The sequence below is a fragment of the Austrofundulus limnaeus genome, unplaced genomic scaffold (genome assembly GCF_001266775.1).
Source record: "Austrofundulus limnaeus strain Quisiro unplaced genomic scaffold, Austrofundulus_limnaeus-1.0 Scaffold158, whole genome shotgun sequence".
NCBI lineage: Eukaryota > Metazoa > Chordata > Actinopteri > Cyprinodontiformes > Rivulidae > Austrofundulus > Austrofundulus limnaeus.
Window position 1 is genome coordinate 901,499 of NW_013952560.1, and position 10,568 is coordinate 912,066.

A 10,568-nucleotide genomic window follows, 5' to 3' on the forward strand; every position below is an offset into this window, starting at 1 on the left:
CCCTGGTACAGTGTTAGGGGAAACACTGAATATAAACCTCAGACCATTTTGATGCAGAACCTGATGAATTACACATTGTTTTTTTTTTTTTGTTTTGTTTTTGCACATTTTAGTTGTCTGTTAATGATGTCATTTCAATCAGTGGAACATCTCTGATTTAAGATGACGCCCTCTCCTGCCAGACCCCACCCCCATTTAAACAGGAAAAATCCTCCTTTTGCTGTTTGTTATGACTTCCAGCCGGGTCATAAGGCAGCTGACTGAAAAGAAATAAGACCCTGAGGCTACAACCACAGCAGAGAAAAGACAGCGAGTGATGAGAGCTCAGAAGAAAACTCTCAGTGTTGAAAAGCTTTTGGTTGATCCGAACCAAATAATCCTAGAAAAGAGCCAGAATTCCCATCAACTACTCACTAGTTTCTCGTCAAAAACAACCCTGAGTGTCAATTTAAGTCTAATTATAGTTGAACAAACTGAAACAGATCAAAATTATTATCTGCTTGGTCACAAATCTATAAAAGCATTGCTTCATTGAGGGGAGGGGCGGGGTCCACGCGTACATCACCCCAGGTTACTTTCTAGTAGCATTGATCCTGTTCTATAAAGCCATTGTTTTAACTGTAGGCCATGGACGAGCCATCAAGCTGTTCTACGTTCAACAGCAGAGCAACAACACTCTCGGTGTTGATGGCCTCATTAAGTCAATTCCACTCGACTCGTCGATATCCGCGGGTAAGCAACCCGTAAACGTCCTCGCGGGGGAAATTAGCTTTCGCTCCGACTATCTGCCGAAAAGGTGCCGATTTGTGTCGTCCTGTGGAGACATTCTGATGTCTGAAGCACTGCTGCTCCTTCAGGGGGTCAGCGGCAATCCAGAACCTCATCCAGGAGAGTCGAGCAGCGGGGGTCGCCGGGGTTAGCGACGAGCTAAATTACACCCACAGGACTTTGGGAGAAATTGTCACATCCTCTTTTTTTTTTTACTTTGATGTAAGACTGTGAACGGGAGGGGGGGCGGCTGCTCATTTTCACTCACTGTTGGAAAATGAAATCGCAACAAAACATTTTTATGATGAAACAGTTTTCTATCAGAAGGAAATGATTTATAGTGGAATATGCATAAAAAGTGTTAATAAGTCTGATTTAAAGTCAATACAAACTATAGAGGCGAACAAGTTAAAACTAAACAAACTGCATGTTAAGCTTTATATTAATATTGGTACTAACACAAAATATTTACACATCTGTAAAATTGACTGAGTAATGACCATTTTGAAAAAAAGTTTAGATTTATGTCCACACGCTGGGAAAACCAATCAGCTGCCAGCTTTCAGTTCATAAAAACCGACTAAAGTCTATTTTTTGTGAAGCGTGTTTTGGTGCAAAAACATCCTCCTACAAACCCACCGACCTGTTTTATGGCCTCGTAAACAGCCCTAAAAGCTGGTTGTTTGGCGTCGTGGTAAACGCCTCTGTTTCCGTGCAGAACGTAGACGCCGTCCTCCTCGGCCGAGGCGCAGTTGCTGCCGTAGATGCAGTGATCTGGGCGGTAGTTCCACTTGCACGGGAACTCCAGCAGGAACTCTGAAAAGTGACATTTGCAAAACGGTCACCGCTTCGGCCGAATCTGGCACCTGGCGGGCAAAATTTCAAGGAGTAAATCTTTACCCGGGTTATGGTGGAAGATGATATTTAGGAGGTCCTGGTCCCCCCACGTTATATTCAGTTTGTATTTCTGGAGTAGAGGCATCAGCAGCTCCTCCCAGCGCAGCCCCACTGCTGTCATGTCGTTCTGCAGAAAACCCAAACTGTTTCAGCTGCAGGAGAGACACCTTGTGGTAGAACAGGGATATCGCAGCACATTCAAACACATGAGTCCCCCACCTTGAAGAAGGTGCTCCTCATCCTCGTCATGTTCATAAGCATGACGCCCGAGTTGATGCCCGTCCTGCCGTAGAACGGGTGCCGGGCGAAGCGGCTGTACCAGGCGATGCGGGGCTCCTCGTGCTCTGGGGACATGGCAGCCAGCTGAGAAGGGTCTAACTGGGACAGGAAGGCCCATAAATGGTCAACGGGCTGCAGGAAGAGGATGTCGGAGTCCACGTATATGATGGAGTCGACATCCTTTAGGATCAACTGCAGAAAGCAGAGGCAAATATCATTTAGAGTCTTAGAAAATAAGATATTTGTTTTCTTTCTTTATAAGCTACTTACAGGTAAGAAGAGTCTCTGAGAAGCACAGGGTTTGAAAAGTTTCTTCCACTCTGCTGCATTCTCACTGGGGAAGCTGATGGAGTATACGTTGTAGTTGTACTTACAGCGAACAAAACCAGGCCACGACTCCAGCTGCAAAATACAACAGCGCATTAATCTGCCAGTGAACGGAATTGTGTGTTTGCTGCGAATATAAAAGCAAGCACAATACGAACGTTGAACTGCATGAATTCTCACAGTTTGCGTTAAGTTGTCGTGCAGCCGATCTTCAGCGAAGATGTGCAGGTGGAGGTGGCCAATGCTGAAAAGCACGGCCGATTTGATCATGGTGAGCGTCTCCTGCAGCCTCTCTCCACAGGCCACCACAGCCAGGTGCATGACGGGAGGCTGGGGTGTGCGCTGAACGCCGGTCCCTGCAGCTTCCACCCGACTGCGCTGACGCATGATGTACCTGAGGGACAGGACAGCCATAAAATGACCCAGTAATGTGTTTATATAACAGTATTAAAAAGTAAAATACTTTTTTACAACTTTCTAGATTAAAACAGTTTCTTTAAAAAAAGAAAATGAGATGCTAGGAACAGGAAGAGAGAAGTTATTGAAAGAAAGGGGTTTTGTCTGGAGCAACAGCGACCTCTGCTGGTGGCTGAAAAATAAGTCAACATTAATCTTTTAATCTTAGCTTCAGGTGTTCACACTTAAAATATCGTCAAAAGCTTTTTAAAAAGCAGCTTTAAGTGTCAATGTACCAGCTTCAGTGCACGTTTGAGAATATTACGCACTACGTCATAATTACGCGACCTAATTTATATCCGATTCGCTCACATTCCGATACATACTGGGGTGAGGGTCGTCATGCCTTTTGTGTTTTCCTCTAGCGCTGTGGACTATAACACATCACCTCTTTTCATACCATAAAGCCCAGTCCTACCTACCTATGGTGGTACGAGTGGGGGTTTGTGGGCACGGTTTTGTCAGCGGACCCTCGCCTGGCTCCGGCGTTTCTCGGTGGGATGAAAACCCTTCTTCCTCCAGCCGACCCGTCCGAGTAGAACAGCTTACTGTACACATATAAACCCGAAAACACGGCAAACACCGTGCACAGCAGCAGTGCACGAATGTAACGCCGCATCATGAAGTCTACGAACACATCTCTGAGCTAAAGTCATAACACAGAAAGTAACGTTTCGGACTGCGTGAAGCTATTCAAGCTAACGCTTTTGTGAACAGACTTCCGGTTAATGTTGAGAAAATAAAACTCAAGGCGCCCTCTAGCGACCATCTCTCAGCGCTGCAACGATCTGTTTGTTTTTTAGTCTATAAATGTTTTGTTTTTCTTTCAGAAATAGGGAATCAACATTTGCAAAGCTTATGTCTCGTGTGTTATTGTGTAGTAAGAAATAGCTGACCCTGCAACGTTGTCAAATCTTTATATTATTTTCATTTTTGGCAACTTTTTTTTAATGTTGTTGACCAATGTAAAATTTGGCCTGATAGTAGCTGAGACTCCAGTGCTAACATATGGCTGTTTAAAATTGTGTTTATTAACTATCTGAATTCAATTCTGTCTGTYAGCAAAATATTTCATGAACCACTTTATTTTATTTTATTCAGGAGATGATCATTAGATATGCGTATCTCAACAATGGATTGCCTTTAGAAGTTAAGATGGCTGCCACCTCAGAGAGCACAAAAATTAATAAGATGCAGCCTAATTTTACAGCTATTGTGCAAACACTTGGTGAGGCTGTAGCTGAGATTCCTTTACAACCCATAAGTGTGACACTTTTTTTTTTTTTTGCATAAAAATTTAGCATTAAAAGTTGGAGTCAACCCTGTTTGTTAGCAAATATATATCACAAAACACTAGATGGATTTTCATGAATWGTTTTTAGGACGTACTTAATAGAGATACATTTACCTGAGTCAATTCAGGCCTTTAATTCAATTAACGGTCATAAATCTAAAAGCAATATGATTTGTTTCATTTTATTTATTCAGCACCAAATATTAGACCATTTTGCCACCATYCTAAAATAAAGTTTAGAAACCTACACATACATTGTAAAGTCAATAACAAAAATAAAAATCTAGAGTATTCGAGCAAATCCTAACATATTCCGATTACAGCAATTTTATTTTGAAGGTAGAACTGTCAACTTCCGGTTTCCTCTCTTACTCCACTCAGCTTGACAGCAAAAGCAGCAGGAGGACCCTGGTTTGGGGGGAAGGGTGGGAGAACAAATTGAATGGGTTTCATCCCCTGAAAAGACGCTTTATGAGTCGTCCTTTTCTTCAGACGGCCGCGTTTGACAAGCAGACCTCCGTGTCAACCGCGTTTTGATTAAGTGTGGGAAAATAACGCAGATAATTAATGAACCGGGTTTGTACAGATGGAAGAGAAACAAGAAAAAAAAAAAACAATCAGAAAACAATAAAAACCATCAAACATAAAATGCATATTAAAAAGCTGTTTATGGGTATTTTAGCTTGTTTTATACGAAATTAGTCATTAGATATACAAACGTCAACTTTTGAGGCCAAACCCACTCAAGATGGCCGCCACAGCTAAGAAACTTTAGCAAACACACACAAAAAAAAAGGCTAAAACTCAGCTACTTGTAAAGATATTAAGCTGTTGTGTGGTCGTAGCTGAGAGTCATGCCATAAACACTAACTGTAATCCTTTTTCAAAACCTATCAGTTAACTGTCTGTTAGCAAAATATCTCAGGAACCACTGGATGGATTTTAAAGAAACTTTCAGGGAGTATTCATTACATGTATATCTACAACTCATTAATGTTTGAATGTAATTCAAGATGGCCACCACAGCTAAATAACCATCAAACACAAAAATGGCTATACCTCTGAGAATTGTACAGATATTGAATTAAAGTTTGATCTGGTAATAGGTTGGCAACATCCCCAGCAACTACTCTGACTGCTACACTTTAAGCACAAATTTGGCTTTAAACCTTGGCATTAACTGTTCAGGGTGTCGACGCTGTTCGTCTGTTAGCAAAATATTTCATGAACCACTCAATGGRATTTAATGAAACTCTCAGAAAGTAATCATTAGAGCTGCAMCTACAACTGATTACCTTTTGGATTCAACCTAATTCAAGATGGCTGCTGAAGCCAACTGACTTTAATGAACACGAACATGGTTATGATTCAGTCATTTTTAAATATATTGAGGTAAAATCTGGTGCCGCAGTTCCTGAGAGTCATCCTCAACAMGTGATGCAAAAACGACACAAAACTGAGTGAAAATGAAAACGGAACCTGCTCGGGCCGTGAGAAACGTTGAGCAACCGTCGCTCTGAAATAATTAAGAAAGCACAATAAAACATGCACTTACACGTCAGGGGAAGACAGAGCTCACGAGGAGGTAATAAATCAACACGTTTGTCTTGTTTTGAATTTGATCCTTTTTCTTATTCCGACGTATTAAACAAGTTGACACATCTTCCAAACAAATAATGACAAAACAAAGAAAAGAAAAACATTAAAGAGACACCGTGGCATTTTAAGTGTCCTTCCTTTTTTTTTTTTCCTTCGCCACAAATAAATGTTTCTCCAAACAGTTCTTGTCCAGTTCCCTCGTCTAGTCCCAGCTAGACGAGTCGGCCTCTGAGACAAACAATATTCACAAACCGAAAGACTTTGCCCACAATATATCAAGACTTTACTTATTTCATGCTATGACAGTTCGATGGATGTGTGCTAAAACGTTAGGTAAAAATCTCGAGGACAAACACTGACCTGTTGAGTAATACAACCACATCAAAACATAGTATAATATTTTAGAAATATCTATTTCCTCTGTTATTATTCTATAAGTCTTATTACGTAGTTAGGTTGATTTGCGCTGCTTCTGCTGGGAGGTTATTGTCCGTCGCTGCACTCAGGAAGCCTGGACAGCTCGGAGCAGTTCGTGTCCAGAGGTTAAACCCCTCCCCCTTTTTGCTTCAGTGGGTCGGGTGCTTCTCCGCCAGGACTTGAAACAAGTACATCCCTCTTTGTGCGGCACAGAAAGATAAAAAAAAAAGAACTGGTGTCATTTACAGCTATCGTTTGGATAACTAGGAATTTATTTGAGCTGAAATTTGGAGTGGTAGTAGCCGAGAGGCATTTACATCACAGAGGATTAGTGCGTAATATTTCTACTGGCTTTAATTCTGCCATTTCTCCTTTAAACATCASTTTAAACCTGTGGGATTAGCAGTGAAGGGTCATATGCATTCCTTCATGAATTATAGGCTATTATTGTTTCTTTTGAAACCGTTAAGAATAGTTTAGGTTAGTGGTAGTTATGCACAAAACGAATAGCAGAGAAAGCTCAACACAATGACACCAGTTTTCCACCTTTAAAACCTGCTTCAAAGTCCTGTGTAAATACATCCCATAATGCCTGCTGCGTCCAAAAAAAAATAAAAAGAAAAAAAAGAAAAACGTCTCTGCGGCAGAGTCAGCGAAACAGGAAAATCTCCGAGTATCAACGTCAGGAGTAAAAAGTTCGTCTCGGTGTTGAGACACTGAGAAAAGATGTTTGTTTCGAGTAAAGATTTCACACAGAAGCAGGAAATTCCTCACGGTGGTGGGTGAGAGAAGAAGTAGTTCCTCTGCTGGCCACTGAGGATGATGRTGGTTGTAGTAAGAAAACAAAACGATTAGCTCAGATCAGTTCTGACCAAGTTCCTCACAGCCGATTGGCAGGAAAATATCCAAAACAGAAGGATTTTAGATTTTATAAAAAAAAAAAAATCCTGATTTAAAGTGAAGATTCTCAAAAACATTCAGCAGAAGCTGTTTTTATATTGCTTAAATTATGAAAAGGGATGCACTGATACTCATCATGTGTCAGGTATTGGGCTGATGTGTGTGGAATCATAAAAGTGTACCAATAAAACTCTACGGAGGTAGTTTTCTATTTTTTTTTTTTTACTTTCGCAAAAAATGGCAGCCTGTTTTACATGCAGCCTCCACGAGAAGCAGAGGTGGGGGTCATCATTTATGTCTGATGCATTGCAAACATCTAAAAATTGATTTTGAATCAATATTAAAAATGTCAGAAATCGATTTTGTTAATCTATGCAATGCCAGTTGTTCAGGCAGTCGCTGCAGCTTCCTGTAGTTGCCGTAAAGCTGTGTGTTAATCCATCTTTTATCTTTTTTTTTGCTCAACTCTGAAGAAAATATGTCTCTAAGTAATAATTCAAGTTATCACAACATGGACATTTAGTAATGAGTTTGAAACAATTAAAATGCGTACACATTTACAGGGATAAACACGATGCTAATCACATTAGCGTATCTATGGCATTTTCAGTGTTAAGTTAGCATCTATGCTAACTGTTGTTAGAAGCCTGTGATTAATTGTTTTCTTTGTTTTACTTATGTTAAGGTATACTCTTTATTAGCCACAAAACTATATAAATCAGTTATTTGTGTAAAATAGTGTTTCCATTTGAGCATTTTAGATAAACTTCAGAAGCTAACTAGATGCCTCCTGCAGATAATTAGGATACATATATTAGCGTTTTGTAACCGTAGCCTTGAATAGTGAGTTACTTAAAGATTCCCGCCCCCTACAGAGGTTTGTAGCTGATGCTGTGGCAGTCAGAGAAAAAGAGAAAAAAGTTAAATGWAGTTAAAGATATTCAGGTGCAACTCAGTCAGTCAGCTGATCTTTTTCCAATTACTAATGCCCGTAAGTTAAATTACGCACCACACCCCCATTTTACTCACAAATTTTCAAATTAGTGGTATTTATGAGAACTTGTATCTGTAMGGACTTGTACTCGATTTAAAATAAATATCAGTGCATCCCTTTTACTGAGTTTCATGGCTGTGGAGACTTTTTCAGCTGATGAGGCGCTGCAAATCTGATCTTTGAGAAAAGGCTCCTGCAGCTCGGCAGATGAGAAGTGGGTGGGGGGGCCAGCGGCGAAGGCTCTGACGGACTCAGTGGGATTCCCCGTTGACCGAGCTGCCCTCCCCTCGGGGCGAGGAGGAGCGGGAGAGGCCCCTCTCTGTGTTTTCCGAGCCGGAGCCGTTCTGACTGTGGTGATCGGCGGTGGAGGCGGAGCTGGAGGACGTGGCGGAGGTGGACGAGGGCTTGGCCTTCTCTTTAAAGTCCGTTATGATGACCGTCAGGTCGCCCACCGTCACCTCCAGGTGCTGGGCGCTGCTGCGGTCGATGTTTTTTAATCTTGGCCTGACGACAGGACAGAAAATTAAYGAGATGCTTTCTTTCAGAAAATGATATCTTGTCAAAGCTAACATTGATTATTCTTGTGTTTATGCACTCAACATWTTGTTTTTCTGTAAACCTTGTCTTTTTTTTTACCTCATCTTCTTGTGACTGTTCTTTTTCAGCGTCGTCTCCCTGTCGCTCTTGTCCCTCTCGACTCTCTCCTTCTTTTCTTTTTTGGGCTGCGATGGCAACACGAACTGCTGCGTTACCTGCTGCTGGGAGACAAGCTGGGAGACGGGGCGAGGCTTCCTGATCCGGCAGGCAGGAGGAGGAGGAGGGGCGGAGAGAGACATGAAGCAGCAGAGAGGAAGAGAGAAGGCAGAAAGCGTGGCAGATTAATGAGAAGGAAAATCACAGAGAGCACATGGCCTCTCGCCATAACGTAGAGCCAATAATCAGTGCCGTAGCTGGTTAGAACGCTGCTACTGAAATGTTTTCAACACCAGCAGTGAGTGGCAACACAAACAGAACCAATTCCCAGGATTTTAGACTAGRTCAATGTTATTTACTTGGACAGGGGTACATCTGATAACATCCAGTAGAAATTTAATGTGCAATTTCAGACTGCATTACTTAAATAAACGTAAATAAACACTTCCTTTAAAAAAAAAACAGAATGACTTAGCATCTTTATTTTGGCTTTGTACAATAAATCCTTGACAACTTTATACCTGCTAAAATGTGACCTTGTCTTACATCGCTAATTCCAACAGATTCTGAGGCAGGAGCAACAGAAGGCTGTAAAAGTAAGTGGTACAAATAAGAAACAGCTGGAGAAGAATTTTGAACCTACCATTAATTAAGATTAATGGTAACAGGTTCGTAAAAGGAATCAAAGAGCATTTTAGAGAGGCTGACTCTCTCAGAAGACGGGCCGAGCTTCACCTGTCTGTGAAAATGAAGGCGTTGCGATGCCTTAGGGCCGTGGCGTGGTTAGCAAACACTTCTGGAAAGGCAGCACCAGGTTCTAGATCATATGCTCCCATCCAGGTGCCTTCTCCAGGAAAGGCCTTCCATATTTTGGCAGGCCAAAGCTAAACAGTACAATAGCTTTGTGGTAGAAGGTGCAGGCCTGGCCTCCAGTAGAGATAAATATCAAATCATAGCACATTTCCTCTCAATGAAACTGAGGTTTGTAGCTCATTGAATATTGGACCATCTTGGTGTAGGTTAGGCTTAAGGCCATATTTTTCTGCATGTCCTTTCTTGTGATGAAGCTAATCTGTTGTTTCCAGAATATTTTTTCGGTATATAAATTTAACTTGGGAAGTAGATCTAATTTGGAATAATCTATCAGGTACACAATCCAAACTTCTGCCCTAAATCTAACCCCCAAATCCAAAAATGATATTCCACCGTGTTGTTCAGGCTTTTTGCTAAACAAGAAGTACCAGCTCTGACCAGATACGGCTGCAACAATTAGTCAACATAATCGATGATGTTGATTATTAAAATTAGTCGACACATATTTTTTATGTCGACACGTCGTATTATTTACCTGTGTTAATTTGTAACTGCAGTACAATGCAATCCACATCAAAGAGCAATAATAATGGCAGAATGGAAAGACGATCATGTCGAAGAGGCAAAAACAAAGGTTGTAAACTTTTAAAGGTTTACAGAAAATCAACCAAGTAACGTGTTACACACGTGACAGCAGATGCACTGATTGAGTGTAACAGTGTTTTTTATTCTGTGAAAACAGAAATCAGGTTTTCTTAGTAGTGGCTTTGCTGTGCTGTGCTGAGATACTGACCACACAGCTTGTTCTACTGTATAACTACAATTCAGACTAAGAGCTTGACAAATGTACGTTTACACAGTCTGTTACATGTTATACACAAAATAACAAGTGAATATTAACATAAATAAACAAACAAACACAAACTTAACATAAATTACATTACTACAAACATCTTAACATTTGTACAAACAATGGACTAGTGCGAGAATAACTGCCCGCTAATTTAAAATGAAGGGGAAAATAACCAGGGTTTCCCCTACATGTAAATGATTGTGGTGCACCGCCATGGCTAAATAAAAGCCGCCACACCTTCGGAATGAAGTTTGTTTGTTTGTTTGTTTGTTTGTTTG

At 41.0% G+C, this 10,568-nt stretch overlaps 2 protein-coding genes across 2 annotated transcripts in view; both read right to left on the reverse strand.

Moving 5' to 3' along the window:
• gxylt1b (glucoside xylosyltransferase 1b) overlaps positions 1 to 3,458 on the reverse strand; it is an 8,415-nt gene extending 4,957 nt beyond the window's left edge. The window contains exons 1-6 of the mRNA XM_014016971.1: positions 3,150 to 3,458; positions 2,452 to 2,665; positions 2,215 to 2,346; positions 1,885 to 2,136; positions 1,669 to 1,792; positions 1,412 to 1,584 (exon numbers count right to left, since the gene is read on the reverse strand). Of these exons, the coding sequence (XP_013872425.1) occupies positions 1,412 to 1,584; positions 1,669 to 1,792; positions 1,885 to 2,136; positions 2,215 to 2,346; positions 2,452 to 2,665; positions 3,150 to 3,349 (1,095 nt within the window). The 5' untranslated portion in view covers positions 3,350 to 3,458. The remainder of the gene's footprint in view (positions 1 to 1,411; positions 1,585 to 1,668; positions 1,793 to 1,884; positions 2,137 to 2,214; positions 2,347 to 2,451; positions 2,666 to 3,149) is intronic.
• Positions 3,459 to 4,187: 729 nt separating this feature from the next.
• The window catches only part of yaf2 (YY1 associated factor 2), a 25,448-nt gene continuing 19,067 nt past the window's right edge, over positions 4,188 to 10,568 (reverse strand). Inside the window, exons 3-4 of the mRNA XM_014016972.1 lie at positions 8,568 to 8,723; positions 4,188 to 8,435 (exon numbers count right to left, since the gene is read on the reverse strand). Coding sequence (XP_013872426.1) covers positions 8,183 to 8,435; positions 8,568 to 8,723 — 409 coding nt within the window. The 3' untranslated portion in view covers positions 4,188 to 8,182. The remainder of the gene's footprint in view (positions 8,436 to 8,567; positions 8,724 to 10,568) is intronic.